The sequence below is a fragment of the Haliotis cracherodii genome, unplaced genomic scaffold (assembly GCF_022045235.1).
Source record: "Haliotis cracherodii isolate W230 unplaced genomic scaffold, xgHalCrac1.p SCAF_2, whole genome shotgun sequence".
Lineage (NCBI taxonomy): Eukaryota > Metazoa > Mollusca > Gastropoda > Lepetellida > Haliotidae > Haliotis > Haliotis cracherodii.
The window spans coordinates 81,650,961-81,671,531 of NW_027266275.1; the positions used below are offsets into that span (position 1 = coordinate 81,650,961).

General features: G+C 41.5%; 1 protein-coding gene across 50 annotated transcripts in view; it reads left to right on the forward strand.

Moving 5' to 3' along the window:
* LOC139468586 (ankyrin-2-like) overlaps positions 1 to 20,571 on the forward strand; it is a 211,406-nt gene that overhangs the window by 182,060 nt on the left and 8,775 nt on the right. For 38 of the 50 annotated variants that reach the window (XM_071250662.1, XM_071250670.1, XM_071250664.1 and 35 more), the window contains 4 exons: positions 875 to 10,327; positions 10,640 to 11,092; positions 11,798 to 11,884; positions 12,368 to 20,317. In XM_071250662.1, coding sequence (XP_071106763.1) covers positions 875 to 10,327; positions 10,640 to 11,092; positions 11,798 to 11,884; positions 12,368 to 20,317 — 17,943 coding nt within the window. The remainder of the gene's footprint in view (positions 1 to 874; positions 10,328 to 10,639; positions 11,093 to 11,797; positions 11,885 to 12,367; positions 20,318 to 20,571) is intronic. The other 12 variants (XM_071250666.1, XM_071250676.1, XM_071250657.1 and 9 more) reach the window with 3 other exon arrangements.

The following is a 20,571-nucleotide window of genomic DNA, read 5'->3' on the forward strand; positions in this document are numbered from 1 at the left end:
CAGGAATGCCCAAGGCTTTCCTTATGTCACTGAACCAAAACACAAATAGAACCATAGGTATACAGGTAGATGATGTCAACTTGTCTGTAAATGTTGCAAACTTTCAAAGAAAACCAGTCAAGATTTATGGGTATGGAAGAGAATAATGATGAACATGGCGGGTTGTTTGCTAAGATCCCCAGTATTTCAACTACAGCAGCAATGAGATTCAGACATTTTACCAATGATGAAGATCAAATCTAGGAAACGTTATGTTATTCCACCAATGAATTAAGTGGATTATTTCTCAGTTCTGATAAATTAATGTCATCACAATTGATTTTATCATCAAATATCCAATAAATACCATAAAAGCATTTGAATTCTAAATGTGCTGCTTTTCAGAAGTACATAACTTGAACTGTGGACTGTTGAAATGGTTATGTCAGAATACTGTATATAAAACAGTGCGATATTTTAGTTACGTTTGTGAATGATTGCAGCATTTTACTGGCAAAAGACTCTTAAAGTAAGATGGAAAATAAAAAGCCCAGAGAAAGCATTAATTACTGCCCAGTTGAGATGTTTATATTCATATGACCAGTTAGACAACAGTACATCGTTGTTTTAGATTTCACTACAGATGACGCAATGTGTATCAGTAGATTCATTGTGAGTCAAGTCGTTACCAGTGTGTATTTAGTAAGACTTGTCCTGCAGATTTAAGTTTTTTCTTTTTCTGTCTCACTCTGTCATCTTTTATAATAAGGAGTATATACTTGGATTATTTAGCGAAATTAATGTCCTGTCAGACAGCGATAGGTTCACTAACAATCCCATCCTCTGCTTCTTTTAATGCCTCCTTCCCTTGGATTGGCTATGGGATTGTGCGCAGCAGGTAAAGAGGTTTCAGAGAGCAAATATCAAGAGGAAGTAAGTGAGATTGTAACCAGGGAAACCTCAGAAACCGTTGCGTCTGCCGTCCATGTACACACAACAGAGGAAAGGATAGAAACTGTCAAAACAGAACATGTGTCTGAAACATATGAGGAGAAGGAGGACCTTGGTGATACAGAGATCATTTCAAAGGAAAAGATTATTGTAACAGAAACTGAAAGGATTGTTGATGATGAAGTTTCAGAACCCGATGAAACTGAGGAGGGCAGAGCCGAAACTCCGACCAAGACCATTGAAGATGAGACATTTCCAACTCAAAAAACACCTGATGAACAGGAAGATATTCCTGATGAATGTATATCAGAAACCAAAGAGGATTCATTTGAATTCCAAAGGGACCAGAAAACTGTTTATGACTCTGAAGAACATATTTTGTCAGAGGAAACAACCAAAGAGATTTACACTGAGGACCACAAAGAAGTTTTTGTGTCTGTTCAAAGGGACCATGTTGTTACTGAACAAGAGGAAGTGCATGAGGTGGTGGAGGAGAGGGAAGTGATAGTACAAGATGAAGAAGAGCCTGTAAAGGAGGAGGTTGAACAAGAACTTTTGGAGGGAGTTGAAGGGGCAGAGAGAGGGCAGGAAGTAGATGATGCCACAGAACTGTCTGAGCCTGTGAAACCAGAGGAGTATGTGGAGGAATTTGCACCAGCAGTGGAGCAAATTGAGGAGAGAGAGGAGGAGGTTGTCAAGGATATTGCACAACAGGAACCTGAAAGGGTAACTATTGCTCAGGTTGTTAGTTTCGATGAGCAAGAGGACACATTCCACGAGGCAGAGGTTGAAGATGAGACAGTTTCAAAAGAACACGTTGTAGAGCAGATTGAGCAAGTAGACTTCAAAGATACCTTTGTAGAATCAGAAATTTCCAAAGATGAACAAGTTGTAGAGCAGATTGAGCAAGAAGAGTTCAAAGATACCTTTGTCGAATCAGAAATTACTGTTACTGATAAAGAGCCAGCTGAAGAACAGCTAGATATCAAGGAAATTGACAAGGTAGAGACTGACATGGTCACAGCTGAGAAAGATGAATATGCTGAAAGTCAAGAAATTGAAGAATTCCAACAAGCTGAAGCTGAATTGGTTATCAAAGTTGAAGAACAAGAGAAACAAGTATTGGTAGAATATGATGAACAGGTAAAAGCTGAGAAAGTTGAGGAACAAGCTGAAGATAATGAAGAATTTGAACAAGCTGAAACTGAATTGGTTAAAGAACAAACTGAAAGTCAAGACATTGAACAGGAAGTGTTGAAAGAAGTGGAGGAAACACATGTCCAGGAAGGGCAGGTTCAGTTTGAGGAATCTCAGCAGCAAGCTGCAACTGAAGTAGTCACTGAAGAAGTTTATGAACAAGTCGAGGACCATGTCCAGGAAACCTCGGAAAAGGTTCTGGAAGTAGAGATTGTGTCTGAAGATAGGGAAGAACCGAAAATGGCATCTGAGCAAGAGCTTGAGGAAATCTTTGAACAGGCAGTGGAAGAAGATGTCACATCTGAGCAACTACAAGGACAGGAAGAGACTCAGCAGGAAGAGGCAACATTCCAAGGGACAGTAACAGAAACTGTATTAGCCGAGAAAATCTGTGAAGATACAGTTGATGTGACAGAAACTGTTATAGACAAAGAAACTGAATTTGTTACTGTTGAAAAGGTTGAAGAAACAGTTACTGAGGAAGCTACCATTACTGAAACTGACAGATCAGAGGTGCAACTTGAGCAGGAGGCAGTTAAGAGTATTGAAAAGGAGGAGGAGATTTTACCAGAAACATCTGCAGTGGATGAGATTGAGGATACAATTGTTGAACAAGCTCCCGACGAAACCGAGATTCTGAAAGAAGAGAAAATGGTTGAAGAACAACTTGAACAGCATGTAATTGAGCCAGTGTCATCAGAACGAGTAGTGGAAAGTGAAGTTTTGGATGTAAAGGATGATGTTGATGCTGTTATTGTCAAACAGGAGGAAAGTGAATCAGAAACGGAAGAAGCTGAGGCACCATCTGATACCCCGGAACTAATATTTGTGGACAAAGCGACCGAGGAGGTCGAGGTAGTAGAACAAGAAATGATACATGAATCTGACATGGAACCCGCTCATGTAACTATCGAATCCACTGAAGAAGTAACAACCCATTTAGTTGAGACTGAACAAGTTGATGAACAGGATGCCAAGATAACATCTGTTGAGCAGGAAGCCTCCAGAGAGATAGTAGAGGAGACATTTGAAGTGGCAGTAGTAGAAACTGTTGATCAGGGAGTTTATGAAATACCAGAATCTTTCCCTAAAACTGATGAACGTGAAGCACCTACAGTTGGAGCTGAAGAAACATTTGAGGAGGCAATGGCAGAAACCTTCACTTCTGAAAGACCAGAGGAAGAAATAACAAAGTTGGTAGAAGAAGAGAATGTTGAGACAATTACTTCTGTTGAACAACCAGAAGCCCACGAAGAAGTAGTTGAGGAGTTTGAGCTAGAAGCTGTTGTTACTGAAACAGTTGAGGAAGAAGTACCGGAATCTTTCATGGATACAGTAGAACAAGAGAAGGCAGAGAGCATTGTTTCTGTTGAACAAGAACATCCAAGAGAAGCTATTGAGGAAACATTCGAAGAACCGGAAGCATACAAAGAAGTAGTTGAGGATGTTGAGCCAGAAGCTGTTGTTACTGAAACAGTTGAGGAAGAAGTACCAGAATCTTTCATGGATACAGTTGAACAAGAGAAGGCAGAGAGCATTGTTTCTGTTGAACATGAACGTCCACGAGAAGCTGTTGAGGAAACATTCGAAGAACCGGAAGCATACAAAGAAGTAGTTGAGGATGTTGAGCCAGAAGCTGTTGTTGCTGAATCAGTTGAGGAAGAAGCACCCGAATCTTTCATGGATACAGTAGAACCAAAGAAGGCAGAGAGCATTGTTTCTGTTGAACAAGAACATCCAAGAGAAGTAATTGAGGAAACATTTGAAGAACCGGAAACATACAAAGAAGTAGTTGAGGATGTTGAGCCAGAAGCTGTTGTTGCTGAAACAGTTGAGGAAGAAGCACCCGAATCTTTCATGGATACAGTAGAACAAGAGAAGGCAGAGAGCATTGTTTCTGTTGAACAAGAACATCCAAGAGAAGTAATTGAGGAAACATTTGAAGAACCGGAAGCATACAAAGAAGTAGTTGAGGATGTTGAGCCAGAAGCTGTTGTTACTGAAACAGTTGAGGAAGAAGTACCAGAATCTTTCATGGATACAGTTGAACAAGAGAAGGCAGAGAGCATTGTTTCTGTTGAACATGAACGTCCACGAGAAGCTATTGAGGAAACATTCGAAGAACCGGAAGCATACAAAGAAGTAGTTGAGGATGTTGAGTCAGAAGCTGTTGTTGCTGAAACAGTTGAGGAGGAAGAAACACCCGAATCTTTCATGGATACAGTAGAACAAGAGAAGGCAGAGAGCATTGTTTCTGTTGAACAAGAACATCCAAGAGAAGCTATTGAGGAAACATTTGAAGAACCGGAAGCATACAAAGAAGTAGTTGAGGAGGTTGTGCCAGAAGCTGTTGTTGCTGAAACAGTTGAGGAAGAAGCACCCGAATCTTTCATGGATACAGTAGAACAAGAGAAGGCAGAGAGCATTGTTTCTGTTGAACAAGAACATCCACGAGAAGTAATTGAGGAAACATTTGAAGAACCGGAAGCATACAAAGAAGGAGTTGAGGATGTTGAGTCAGAAGCTGTTGTTGCTGAATCAGTTGAGGAAGAAGTACCAGAATCTTTCATGGATACAGTAGAACAAGAGAAGGCAGAGAGCATTGTTTCTGTTGAACAAGAACATCCAAGAGAAGTAATTGAGGAAACATTTGAAGAACCGGAAGCATACAAAGAAGTAGTTGAGGATGTTGAGCCAGAAGCTGTTGTTACTGAAACAGTTGAGGAAGAAGTACCAGAATCTTTCATGGATACAGTTGAACAAGAGAAGGCAGAGAGCATTGTTTCTGTTGAACATGAACGTCCACGAGAAGCTATTGAGGAAACATTCGAAGAACCGGAAGCATACAAAGAAGTAGTTGAGGATGTTGAGCCAGAAGCTGTTGTTGCTGAAACAGTTGAGGAGGAAGAAACACCCGAATCTTTCATGGATACAGTAGAACAAGAGAAGGCAGAGAGCATTGTTTCTGTTGAACAAGAACATCCAAGAGAAGTAATTGAGGAAACATTTGAGATGTTGAAATCAGAAACAGTTGCGGCTGGAAAAGTTGAGGATGAAGATGAACCTGAAGAAGAGAGAGAAATTGTGCAGGAGAGGCTGATTGAAACTCAAATCACTGAGACTGTGGCGTCTGAGAGAATTGTAGAGTATGAGGAAACAACACTCATGCATGAAGTTAGCAAGGAAGAAGTCACTGAGTCAGATGTTTCTGAAACTGTTCCTGATGTCCATAGAGTTGAGGTAGTTTCTGCAGAGCACCATGTTGAGCTTACTGAGGAAACAGATGACATGCAAGATGCTGAATTGCAGTCTGTCACTGAGCAGCAACTTGCAGAAGCAATGTCAGAAATTACACAAGAATCCCCTAAAGAAGTGATTGAAGAAACCTTTGAGGACACTGCTATTGAACCAGTAGCTGCTGAGAAAATGGAAGAGGAAGAAGAACCAACTGAGTCCAAGGAAGTAGTTGAGGATATGATTCAGATCCAAACCACAGAGACAGTCTCCTCAGCTGTTCATTATGAAGAAGAAACATTCACAGAGGATGCACAATTTTCACAAATGACTGATGTAGATCATGTCTTGACAAAACAGGAAGAGGAAGACGAAGAAAGACCAGCTTTATCAGAGCAAATAACAATTGAAGTGGAAGAACCTGAAATGTTTGAGGAGAAAGACAAATTACAGGAGAGTGTTGATGGAGTGGACATTGAACAGGTACAGGAAATTACTGATGAACAACAATTTACAGAAGAAAGGCTTGAAGGACAGACTCATGAACTCTTGGAGGAGCATGTAGATGAACATGATGCATCCGACAAAGAAGCTGAAGAAGCGTCTGATAAGGTTGAACAGAAGGAGTCTGCTTTCAGTGTGGGAATTACTGTTGAACATGTAGGTGAAGACCTACAAGAAGAAAGCACTGAAGCCCAAAAAGATGAAGTACCTCAACAAGATGAATCATCTGTTGATGAACAGCCTGTTCTTGAACAGGAAGAACCATCTCCTGAACATGAACAAGATGATCAAGAGCGTGCAGAGGAAATAGAAGCTGTTGCAGCCGTGTGCATTCCTGAAGATGAAGGATATGATGAACTAATGGAAGAAAAGGTTGAAGAACAGCCTGTTGATGTTCAAGACGATGAAGGATTGGTTGTAGTTGATGATGATATTGAGCATGAACAACTGGAGCAAATTCACACTGATGAAGGTGCAGAGTATGATGAAGACCAACCTGAAGTGGATGAACCTGATAGATTCAAGGAAATGGAAATACCAGAGAGGGATGTCCAAGTCACAGAAACAGTTGAAAAGTTCACAAGTGTGGTTGTTAGCTCAGAGAGAACACATGAATATGAGGAGACAGAAATGTCAGAATCCTATGAAAAAATTGAGGGACAAATTATTGATGACAGCATAACACCTCTTGAAGAACAAGTAGATGAGGAAACAGAAAAGGTTTCAGATCTAGATAGAGATAAGGAGGCTTTTGAGAAACTAGATGTTAGTCCAGAACTAGAAAAGGAGGAAGATGCAGAAGCTTCTGACGATGAAATGTTTGTAGAGAAAACTGAACAAGAAATTGAACCACTTGCTTCAGAAGTAGGTGAACCACAAACTGAAAGTGTGTGTGAAGAGGAAAAACTTTCCTTAGCTGAGCATGTACAAGCCGAAAAAGAAATTCTTGTGAGTGAGCATGAGCTTGAAAGTGAGAGTGAAGATGAAGCTTGGGAGATGTTGGAGAAAGATGAACTCTCACAAGATGAACTAATGGCAGCCAGTGATGAAATGCTGATGCAGGTTTCTGTGGAGGAAGTGAAAGAAGAACCTGAAACATCTGAAAAGGAACCAGTGTCAACTGTTCTTCCTGAAGAGGAAGTAGTATCAACTGAAGCCACTCAGATAGACTTAGTTGTCAAAACCGAACATTTTGAACAGATCACTGAAACAACTGTAGAATCTCAACTTACTGAAGAAACCGCACTAACTGCTAAGGAACAATTACCAGATGAAGAGCTTGTTGAAAGAGAGCGGTTTTCACCTGTAGAAACAGAGAAACTGGAGGATGTGCAACCTGGAGAACCAGCTCAAGAACCAGAACATGGTGATAGTTTAAAAGAACCTGGATCAGCACTTGACATGTCTGAAGTTGAAATTGTAACTGTTGAGGATAATACCTCATACCAGAATAGAATTGACCAAGGCATAGTTGATCAGGCATCCTTTGAAATGGAAGGAGAACCTGTTGAAGTTGATTTTAAGAGTGGATCCTCTGAGTTATCAGATGAAGACCTGAAAGAGAGAAAACTTTCTGCAAGTGAATTTGCTCAGTCTCAAGGCGTTGCAGAGGAGCAACAAGAACCAAGTCAAATCCAGGTGCATCAGGAACAGATTGTGATGGAAGAGCCATTGGAACTGACTGACTTACAGCAAGTTGAAGATGAGGAAGTTGATGAAGAGTTTGCTGAAACAGAGGAGCCCGAGTTAGAAAAGTTGGCTGAAACTGAAGACGCTGATGAATTCTCAGACACACCATCTTTTGAAGGACCAATTGAGCAAGGGTACAGAGAATCAGCATCTCCTGAATTGGAGCATGCTCAAGTTGAGGAAACATTTGAACAAGAACCTGAACTGACACCCGAAGAACCTATGAAACAAACTCATGAGGAGGAGCAAGTTGTCGGAACTGATGTATCTGAGAGACCACACAGACCAGAGCCTCAAGAAACTGACCGCCTAGTGTCAGAGACACCAGAACAGATTGGAAAGGCAACACCATCAGAGCTTGAGCCTCCAACTGAAGATGAACCCAAATCTGAAAAAGAAGAGCAACAACTTGATGAGAAAGACATTGAGTCTCCTGTGATTAAAGATCTAGATGAACAGGAAGAAGAGCTTGCCGAAACCCAAGAAGATAAAGAGAAACATGATGTCTGTGTAGAAGAAGCAAGGATGTCCTCTTCAGAGGATGAAGATTCAGTAGAGGTGAAAGTTGAAATATTTCCAGAGAAGGCTGCGTCAGAAATGAAACAAGACATTGATGAAATTGAAAATGAACTGAAAAAAGAAAGTTTGGTTGAGAAATCATCTATGATCGAATTTTCTGAAATGCGCACTGAAACAGTGCAGCATGTAGAAGTACATACTTCTGAAACTCTTAAAAGTGAAATATCAGAATTTGATTCTTTGAAACATTGGGATGAAGTCACCCAGAAGGAAGGAAAGTATGACCTTGCAGCAAGTGATGTCATGACAGAATCATTTTATGAATCATCTATAGATCAATCCTACACAGAAAAAGAAGAAATCCTGGTAGACACTTCCTCAACATTAATCAAATCTGACCTCGACATAGACACTACAGAAACCGCAACTCTTGTAAAATCTGAACTCGACCTTGATACTACAGAAACAAGACCAGAGCCAGAAGAACTTGAATTGAAAGAGGACAAGGATGTTGAACCTACCTGTGCTGAAGCAGAGCTCATCACAACCTCCCTTGAATCAATGGATGAAAGGGAACGAGCAGAATCTATTGAAACAGAATCAGTTGATTCTCAACAACAGGTGGAGCAAAGGGAGGAATTCATCACTGCTGCTGAACCAACAATTCCTGTTGAAGCAGTCCCATGGACAACAGATGACATGAAAGCTGTAGAATCTGATGAAGACTTTTCGGATGAAGAAGACCTTGGGGCTAGCAGAGAACCCACCTCAGACTCAGATACTATTCCAGATGATGCAAAATTTGATGATGAAGATGTTAGTCCTAGTAAGCTGGAAGAAACAGTTGCATATGAAGAACAGGTCCTGGACAAAAAGGAAGAAATGATACAGCAAGAAGTTGAACTCAAAGATGATAGGATTGCTGAACAATCGCAAACTGTCACGGAAACTTCATTTGAAAGTTTCTCATTCACACAAAAAGAAACCATAGTTGAACATGCAACAAGCTACTTTTCTGATGAAGATGTGCCAGCCCACATGCCAGACCAGACCCCTGAAGAAAAGGATATTGAAGATGATTACCTACCTGATGAAACAGACTTCAAAGATGAGGATGGTCAGTCTGAACCTGCTGAAGAAGAGTTCTTTATTCCCTATAAGCAAACACAGGATTTCGCTGCAGTGACTTCCTTTGAATCATCAATGACAACTTCCATTTATGAACCAGCAGATTTAGATGATGTCCATGAACCAGAGGTGGCTGAGTCAGAGCAGTTTGTAGATCGTAGGGAGGAATTCACAGAAGAAGTAAGAACATCTACTGACTTCAAAACTGAAGCACTTATCAGTTTTGATGACAAACCTGAATTTGACAGAGAAGATGACAAGTCTGAAGAAGCTTCCTTTGAAGAGACATTTATTGATAGAAAGGAATCCTTCCTAGAGGAATCTCTAGAAACAATAGTCAGTGATTCTTCCAATAGAGAAGGTGGTGGTGCCTCGGTGGACATTGTTGGTGCAGGAGGTGAATCTCTGATATCAGACCAAACTGCTGACAAAGCCCCCTCTTCCGAAAAGTCTCCTTCCCAAGGAAATGAGACTGACAGACCTTCCAGCCCACAAGATGGCGTCTATCTTGCCCTCCACGCCCCACTCCTTCCATCCTCCTCCACTGAGGTGCAAGATAGGTCAGGCACACCTAGTGACATTGAACCCGATGAACTTGATACAGTGCAGGAAAAAACAGTTGTTCATTCTGACAGTAATGAAAGAGCAGTGTCTCCACTAGAATTTTCATATGAAGCTAGACATCTTTTTGAAGAATCTGACATCACAGGAGCTTCAGCCGATGATGAAATGGAACCAGAAGGCAGAATTACTGCTGACACATCCCAACAGATATTCATTGAACAATCTATTGAATCAAGAAAACCACCAAAGGTTGGAGGGTACTCTTCTGGAGATGATGATGAAGATCGCCCTCCCTCACCCTCTGAATTTACTCTTGTACAATCCCATGATCAGGACATGTTAATGAAAGCTCTGGGAATAGATCAGACAATTGATGAAGATAGGTCATCAGAAGAAGCAACTGATTCAGAATCAGAAAGTGAAGATGATGAAGACCGACCTCCATCTCCCACTGAGTTTACTCTTGTTGCGTCTCAAGACCAGGACACACTCAGTAAAGCACTAGTTGATGAATCTGAACCCGACTACGCTCTGCAGGAGGAACACCTTATCTATATCCAAGGTAGATAGTTTGACCTTTTAGCTTCTGTCATTGCTATAGCATATATCTGCTTTTTCACCACAGTATATAAATGGCATACATCTTTTGAATCTTATCCTCTAATGTTTATATTTGAATTTTGAAAGTAATCTTTAATATTTTAACAATACTAACATAGTTATTGTTTGGAAGGTGTCTTTAAGAATCTAATAAATCTATACGTTTCCCGTCTGATATAACTAATTAGTCTTAAGATAACATATTTCCTTAATGCAATAACATGTCCATGGCAGTCTTGAAAAAGGGAAATGTGCATTCACTATTCAATCTCAGATGCCGATATGCCACCCAAAATTGGCTTTGGAGATGACTTCATGCGAGACCCTCTGAGTGATGGATTCACAACGGGGACCAGTAGTGCTGAAGCCCCTGATGCTAGTGAACAATCCTCCAGCGAACAAGCCCAGAAGGAGACTCTGGACCAGTCAGTGGAAAACAACACCATGTCGACTCTGAGCTCTGAACTCAATGAACAACCAGCTCTAGAACCTTCTGCCCCACCAATGTCCTCTTTTGAAGAAACTTCAGAGGAAGTGACAGTCATGACATCTAGTTATGAGAGACTCTATCAAGGAATGAACATTGAAACAACAACACACTCTGAACAAATACTGGATATTGGTGACCACTTTGACACCAAACACCCAGACCTTCACTTCCAACCAGCTGGTCACTCCTCCAGCTATGAGCAGCTGTATCAGCAGGGGGAGACAACTGGCCCCGAAGGTGAGTCATTGTGGCCGCCAGCAACCAATGGCATGTCTGCTTCCTTCATTTGAGCTGCATGATGTTGTTTCTGCCTTTTTCATTCATCATCGCATTCCAATACATCCCAGTATTACATCTCTTGGAGTTTGGGAGCACATGATCAATATAGAGCAATATATTCTGTAGAAAGAATGAAGAATGAGCATTTTTGCACAAGGAAGAGAGACGGTATGCAAAGTGCACTTTGTGAGGTTTGATTGTGTAGAATGAGAGAAGAATCATACCGAGGAGGAAGCTGTTCAATCAAGCTACTTTACACCCATTTGGAATGTCGCTTTGCATGCCTCTGCTACAAATCATAAGGATTCAACTGCCTTTGTGTGCAGTCCTAGCCATTCCACACCTGCTTCTCTTCCAGTTTCTTCAATATTACAACCCTTTCCTTATTTTCAACAACAACCCATTTGCCTTTGTACAGTTCTACTCTACTCTTTGCTGAATACAAGTTTAGTTGATATTTAATTATTTTGCACTGTTTAATTTGCATTTCTCTTTGCAGGACATGCATGTTGATGGAATTATTTGGTCCATTTTGTGTCCAAGTAGATTTTGGAATGCTTATGCACTAGCAAGTGGATGTTGTGTGAGTACTGTGGTATGTGTATCGTAGATCATATACTGGTATGCCCTAATATGCATTCATGAAGAGTTTATTTTCATCAGAGATCCCAGTCATCAAGACTGAGCAAGAAGAAAAGCTCAGTTCATCGAGTTCAGAAGTTGCCCAACTTGACGACGTTCGTGATCAAGGTATTCATGTCTAAGATAACCAAATTTTGTAACCCTCTTATTCCAATATTTTCTATATTTTTGTTTTAGTGCTTTGACACTTTTCACTCAAATCTATCTATGTTCATGTATTTTTTTTCCCACAAGATATATATCAATCTTTTCCAGGTTTATTTCATTGCATGTAGTTTTTCTGTGCCTGAGATACTTTTGAGTTGCATAACAGTATGTTTATTTTAATGGACAAATATGTTTCAGCAAAATCAGTCCAGAGATACCTAAGTTTAGTGAATCCAAATAATTATAATTCTTTTGAGAAATTGAATTGTCACTAACGTCAAAATTGTTGTTTGGAAAAATACTTAACAGCTACTAACACATTCTATGTTTTCATTTTGAACTACTAATGGATAGGCTATAGAAAATTGGAGTTTACCATGAAATTTATCCGCAGCTTTAACCATTTAATTGTATGGTTTTGCACTAACCCTTCTATTTCTGTAGATGCCGAAAAACGTGAAACCAGTGAAGAGAAAACTGAAGAGACGGATGTGGAAGAACAGTTTTCTCCCCTATCTAAGCAACAATCTCCGGCCAAGCAGGCCCTTAACCTAGAGCTTGATCCCCAGACACCATCTTTCTCTTTCTCTGATAAATCCCCTGACATAATAATTTCCTCCCAGCTAGATCAGGGGCAACAACCAGTATTGTCTGTTCCTGGTAAGCCTCTCTTGGTCGGTCCTTCACCGTCTGACCAGTTATCTACAGTTCTGGAGGGAGAAGAGGAGGATGTGGAGGAAGAACCAAAAGGACCTGAAGAAAAACCTCCTCAGCCACAACCAATGTTACTTGAGTCACCAACTGAATGTGATCCTGATGAAGAAATCATAGAGACCTGTGTCTTTACTGAAGTCACTGAATCCACATCTGAAACAAGAACACAAACTGTCTTCCACAGATCAGAAAGAGAAAGTGTGGAACAGACCCTACAGTTTTCACCGGATGATAGGGGGGAAAGTCTTGTGAGAGAAGAACAACAGTTCGACTATCCTGCTGAATCCTACCAGGAAATGAAATCTACTGTCTGTGAAACCACAATCTCTGGAGCAATGGCAACAGATTCCATGGATGAAGTTGTAAGTCAGTCAGCATACAGAACAGCAGAAGAAACTGTTGAACATGTGGAAAGTGTACCAGCTGAACAATCGTTTGAGCCACTAGTATCTGAACAAACGACAACCACGGTTTATGAAGAAAGAGAAGAAGTAGAGACTGGTGATGAGGAGAAATTGAAAGGAAGTGATGATGAACCTAGTGATGAATTTGGTGAAGCAGCAATAGATAGAACCGAGACACACATCACCACTGAAAGAGATGTCACAGACAGGCCTGTGGTTTCTGTAGTTCCTGTTGTACAGCTGTCTCAAGAACAAGACGTTTTGATTGATACATCAGAAACTGTAGAAGAGACCTCTGCCTTGGACAAAGATGCCACATTGGATAAAGAGGAGCCATCACAGCAGATTGAAGGTGAAAATGTCATTGTGGAGGTTAAAATGACAGAATCAATACGAACTGACTCAGTAGACTCTACAGGAGAACCTGAGGAAGAAACTATGGAGGAAAGGGAAACCCGGCTATCATACATGGCATTTGACAACATGGCGTTCTCTGCTGAGGATGCTGACAAAGGAGCTATTGCAGCTGCTGGCAAGTCAAAACTGCAGAAACAAGACACAAAAGAAATTTCTCCTGAAGACCTTGAGGAGAAACCATGGCAGTTTGAATTTCCTGATGACTTCAAACGGGAGCTGGATCAGAGAAAACTAACACAGGATGAACTAGATCTGTCTGGAAAGGAAGGGCTCTTTGCAGAGACAACTACTGAAACTACAGTGAGAGATGACAAGTATGAAACAACGACAACCACCACAACTACATACTCTCACTTTGAGTGTAGTACTAATTTGACTGAGTCCTACCATGAACAATTATCAGAATCTTACCATGAAACAAAACCAGATTTGGTTTCCAATCAGGAGGAGCCAGACCAAGTACCTGTATTGTTAACAGAGACATCTGAAACCAGAGTTGACACTGAAATTCAACCAGACATACTGACTGATCACGAAGTGGACATAACATCAGAAGTCACAGAGAAGGCAGGTAGTGACACTGTTCCCGAGCCTAGAGAAACCCTCCCAGATGATGAACCAGAACTTGAAAAAGAAGAGGAAATTCCAGAAGATGCTTCCTCCCAAAGCAGTTCAGACCGTGACAATGAAGTGTTTGATGAAGCTAGTGGTAAATATGTTAAAATTCCATGGGAGGTAGCTCATCAGTTCAAGAGACAGTTCTCTGAGTCCTTGTTGGAACAAGACAAAAAGTTGTTTAAAGCCCAACACTCTATTGATATGGGGGCGTTCTACAGAAGGGATGAGAAGACTGAGGAATCGGTTTCATCCAAACATGCACAACACAGATCAGAAACAATTGATAGGACAGAAGCTGAGGAAGTCACAGAAACAAGATCAATGCAAAGGGTAACATTCCAGTTATCTGATGATGAAAGTGTTGAATACACTGAAGTAGCAGCTGAGGTATTTGTTGAAGAAGTACATAGGGTTGAGACTCAGTCTGAAACCACTCCCATCTATGAGCCCCATGATATGATACAGGAGACTCACAAAGCTGAAGTAATATCAAGCATCCTAGAAAGTAGACAGCATGTCAAGGAAGAGATTGCAAAACAGGGTGAAGAAGCTGAGTTCGAAGATGAATTTGCAGCACAAGCTGCAAACATGTACACTGAAGTAACATCTCAGGATATCTTTTCACCCAATGAAGATCTGATGGCATCATATGCAACTGCCAAGTCATCCTTGGATTCCTCAATTGAAAGATCTTTTGTTGATGCTCAATATTACATGGAGTCTTCCCATACTCAGTCGTCCAAGTTAAGTAGGGAAGACAGCACAGACAGTAGAGACAGCAAACCTGATGAGGAACTATTCCCTGCACATTCATTCCAGCCTATCAGTGTTGTGAGCAAGGAGTCTCGACTTGCCCAACAGGAACTACTTCAGGAAATGGGGGATGAGAAGGACAGATCACTCTCCCCCTCTGTTGACAGTGAAGAACTATCTACAACTTATGAGAGTCAAGCTGAGCTGCAAGAAGAACTAGGAGGATGTGGAATGCAACATCCTCCTCACATACCAAACAAGTTCCCAATGGCTGTACATAGCCTTGGTAAGGCTCTTGCAGACAATGAAATCTATGAATCATCAGAAACTGAAAGAGATTCCACGGAGGAGAAACTCTCACCTATTGAGGAAGCCCCAACGTCGGAGGGTTTAGAGGAAATGAATGATGAACCATCAGGGAAAACAGAGAAGAGAGTTACATTCCAAACCGATACCTTATTTGCCAGAACACAAGAGCTACATGGTGGTGAGGACGTCAAAACATCAACTTCTTCTTCAGAGGTTTCCATGGAGCCTACTTTGCTGGCAGCTTCCTATGACCTGGACACTGGACATGTCTCACATGTGGTAGCAGCCTATGACATCTCACCAGACTCGGTTGAAAAACAAACTCAACCAGAAGCTGCACCAAAGGCTATTCTATCAAGTCCAGAAGATGATGTGTTTGAAACAGATGGTTCACTGGTTACATCTGAAGTTAGAGCATGTTCTGATATTTTGTCTGACACAAAGGAATCTGGATCAGACTTGTATCCCTCACCACCTGCGCCGACGCCAATGGACTCCTCCATCACGGACACTGCTTGTGACCTTGAAAGTGCAAGCTCAAAATTAGAACAGATACATGATGAACAAGTTGAAGAAGAACTTGCAGCTGAGGCAGGACACAGAGTTGAGGAAGATGAATTGTCAGAAACCCCCAAACATACTGAAGAAGATGAGCCAAGTTCACCTTTTGAAATCATGTCACCAAGTGAATTAGCTGATGTTGGCTTGGCTGCAGAGGTTACGGTTGAGGGAACAATGATCACATCCCTTGAATCAGCCACATCAACTAGTAGCTATGCTGAGATCGATACCGAAATGGTGAGTAGTCAGGGTGTTGTTGTGGAAGAAGAAGACATTGTTGAACCTCTGCCTGCAAATGAGACGGTAAGCATGCTTAATGGACCAACTGAGGTGGAATATCATGCTGAGTATGACCAGGAATATCCAGAACAACCACCCATTCATCATCAGGAACCACTTACTCTCGGACATGATGTCATTGGTCAGCTCCAAGACGCTCAGCTCCCTGTGGATGATGAGCCGAAAGGAGAATCATTTGTTCAGTCAACGGATGAATTACCACAACAGACGTGGGAGTTTTCAGCAGGTGATGCCCAGCCTATTGAATCCAAAGAACAAGAGAAAGATGTAACTCTCACACAGGGGGTCATGGAAGAGCTTCAGCCACCACAAGGACAAGATCAGCTGACTTCATCTGAACAAACGCTCTATGGATTTGAAATGCCATCTGAGGAGATGGGAGCATTGTCTGTTTCTACATCCTTCAAAGAATCACTTGGAGCACTGGAGGTTGACCAAGACTCTGAAATGACACAGCCTCCAACAGAAATCACTTTTCAAACAGATGAAGCCTTAACTGAACAAGAAATTTCTGACACCAAGGCCCCTGGTCCAGTGGACACAGTTCCCACAGAAGCAAAAGAGAAACCATCTGAACCAGCAGAAGCAAAGGAAGATTTTGACTTGCCTCAGGGTGGTATCTACCCAGGGAAAAGAGCTCTTGAGATAGAGATTGAATCACAGGGTGCTTTCAGTTCTGAATATGCCAGTGACATGCTAGGTACAGAGGAGCAACAACAATATTTCTCTGCTAGTGACAGCGAAGATGGACTGGATGAGTATGTTGAACAGGATGAACCAGTAAATGACAAGCACAAGGAGGAAAAAGAAATTTTACGATATGAAGACCATTATTCCATGTCAAAAGAATCTGAATACAAAGAAAGTGTGACAACAACTGTATTTACAGAGACAATCATTCAGTCAAGTGACATCCAAGATTTTGTGACTGAGGTACAAACGGAAACACAGGGTGAATCTGAGTATGCTGAAAAGGCAGAGGATGAACTTATCACGATAGATGACGGTAAGCCTGAATCAGAGATCGATGACAGTGAAACAGTACCGGCTCCATTGTTCATTACAACTGAGAAAAATGACCAGTTGGATATTCAGCAGGATGATCTGGATCGACCAATATCTCCAACTCCTGATGCAGTGCAACAATCCTACTTCGGAGATGAACAGGATGAGCTGATGGCTTCTGAGTTACAAGCTGCTGAAGAAGAAGTTCTGGAGAAAACAGCAAGTAGTTTTGTTGAATCAATCCTAGACGATGTCAAACAAAAGGTTCAGGATGAAAAAGATCAGGAGTATGCAGAGATGGAAGCCTCAGCTGCAGTAATAGAAGCAGATGAGGAAATATCAGATGAGGAGGATGCCGTTGCCATGGCTGCAGATAATGGAGATGTGGACAGAACTGACGAAAGTGAAGAAGAACTCGAGGTTCCCCCTGCCACTCCGCCCCCTCCTATACCACCTTTACCGCTCTTTAGGAAACAAGTTTCTGAGGATATTCCTGAAATCACAATCACACAACATCTTCATGAAGAAAGAGATGAAGGTGATTATCCATTATGCTTTGCTGAGAAATACACCGACAAATGCATTCCGGAAAGAGATGATGAAGAAGAAGAGGAACCTAAGCAGTCGACATCATATCAGTCGGACTTTGATCAAACTGATGCTCCTAAGGTGGAAGAATCTTTCAAAGAAGAAGAGGTTCAAGAGCAGGAAGAACTTCCTGAGGAAAAAGAGGAGAAAGAAATTAGTTATCCCCAAGATAAGGATCCTTTTTTAGTGGATACTGACTCAGAATCAACCCCTAAAGTTTTGAAAGATGGTGAGCAACAACTTCAGCTCGTAGTTGCTGTTCAACAGAGTGAAACAGTAGAGGCTGAGACTGGGTCTACACCCGTTAATGAACAAGATAAACTGGCAGAAGAATTTGAACTGAGAGTGGAAATCAGTGATGGAATGAGACCCTATGATTATGCAGAACTTCAGAGTCCTGAGGATCATGGTGACTCTTCTAGTGTTGATAGTTTTGCCACAGTAGTTGCTGCACAACCAGATGAGGATGAAGACATGGTGGATGAGGAACAGGAAGACAGACTGGCTGACTTTGCATCAATGACCTCCTCCTTCCACTCAGATATGCAGCCTACTCTTCAAGATACTGGTGGTGAGGAGGATGATGATGATGAGGTTGAAGAAGAGGAACCAGAAGAAATTCTAGAATGGCCAAGACGTACCTATGATCGTGATGGAGACAGGGAAAGTGAATCCTCATTGGATAGTGAACGTTATGAGTTTATAGACAGGACAGCATTGTCTGTTATCACTGAAATGTCCGATGAAGATCGGTTTGAAATGATTGAGAGAGAAGAAGCACTTTCTGAAGGTGGAACCTCAGACCATGTACAAAGCTCTCCAGAAGGTCCACAACCATCACCTGGTGTGAATAATTACAAATTCTTTGGGAAGAGTAATGAAAAGGATGATGTTTCCATCTCATCCTCGCTACTAGAATTTGAAAGTCTTGAAAAAGAAATCAACCAATCTGGCTCTGTAAGTTCTATTGAACTAGGTGACAAAGAAAGTCTTGGTGGATCCCTTGATGAGAGACGCTTTCCTTCAAACAATAAAAACAATGACAGAGATGATGCATCTGTAGCATCATCACTTGCTGAGTTTGAAAGACTTGAAAGGGACATTGCTGTGTCAGGTTCTCTGGGTTCCATTGAGAAAGTGTCGTCTGGTTCTCTAGGTTCAATGGAGAAAGTGTCTGGTTCTCTTGGGTCAATAGAAAAAGTTACACCAGAAAGCAAAAGCAGCAATGGAGCTGGCTCTCTGACCTCATTAGCGGAGTTTGAGAAATATGAGAGGGAATGTTTTACAGATTCTGAGGACAGGAGAAGTTCTTTGGGCAGTATGAGCAGGAGGAGTGATGCCTCCTCTCATCCATCATTAATAGAATTCGAACATTTAGAACATGAAGTAAGATCCACAGAAGAACTTGAAGTAGAAGCCCAGAAAATTGTGACCATCCTGGAATCTGGGTCACTATTTGCAGCTGCTAAAGCTTATTCAGCCAAACATGACATTGACAGAGACTCTCTTGATGGGAAGGAAAGCATTGATCATGATTCATTGAGTGAAGGAGAGAAAGCTGATTCACTTGACGGTGATACATCGGAACTGACTGACATGACATCAAGTGTGATTTTCACTGGTATTATGCCAGTATGCCAGGCTGCAGGTGATGCAACAACATCAGGTGGAGAATTTACCTCAGCTAATGAACAGGACTCTGACTCACTTCATGGGGAGTCTGTGATGCAATTGTCATCAGATTCCCTTGGCCTGGAGAACAGAAGAGCACAGAGAGATGTGTATGATACTGACTCTCTGCATGAAACTGATGGTGCAATGGACAGGTCTGCTGACTCTATTGAATTAGGTCACAGATTAGAAACAGAACCAGTGGACATTATGTGTAAATCTGCAGATTCCATAGAGCTTGAACGTCAGTTGCTGGTGGAAGCTGGTTTCATGCAAACATCAACAGATTCATTGGAACTAGGTCAACCAGAGACTGTCATGGAGAGATCAACAGATTCTCTGGAAGTTGATGAGAAAGCTGAAATAGACAGAGACTCCTTACAAGGCCAAGATGACCTGATGCTAACTTCAGCAGATTCCTTGGAGTTTGATAAATCAGATAAGCCACCAGATGTCATGCAGATGTCTGTTGAGTCTGCTGCTTGGAGTAGCATGGGTAGCTCCGGTTTGTCAAAATCATCACAAGGGACAATCAGATCACAAAGTGACTCAAGTCATTCCCATGACTTGATGCAGGTATCTGCAGAATCTGCTGAATTCAAATATAAGCACCAAAAGTCTGAGGAAAAAACCCAAATCATAGAACAATCCTATACACACAAATCAGAAAGCCAAACAAGGACTGAAACGACAGAAGTGAGACACGTGACTCAGACTTCTTACAACACCAATCCATTCCTAGAAACCGAAGAAGAGTGTGAATCTTATGAACAATACAATAAACAGCAAAACTTCAAGTTCGACTTAGAGCCGGTAGTTTCGTCAAGTCCCTTCCTTTCTAAGGGTCCATACCAAGAGCCAAAGAAAGTATTTACAATGGCCGAATGGGAAGCAATGAAACAGTCCAAAAAGAAACAAACTCCCAGCCCTGAACCAAGCCCCCCTAGAGACCCTGCACCCACCTCTTCCCACCCTGTCTCTGACCTCTCCTCTGCTCCCACTAGCCAGCCCCACATAGGACTTGCTACTTCGGAGACAAGCTACTCTAGTCGAGGTACTCACAACTCTTTTCCGTTCCTTCTCCTCCATCATCTCCACCTGTTGCTAGTCATCCCCATCTGTCCGGTCCTCATTTCCTTGCATGTCTACTCCTCATCCCCACTCAATCAATTCTACATGGGCTGTCCAATACGTTCATCTTCAGTTTTCATCAGTTACATTTTCATATGTTGCTAGTTGAAGTTTTTCTAATTTTATTTCAATATCTTTTTTTAAATTACTTTTCAGGATGTTTCATCTAGTAAAATA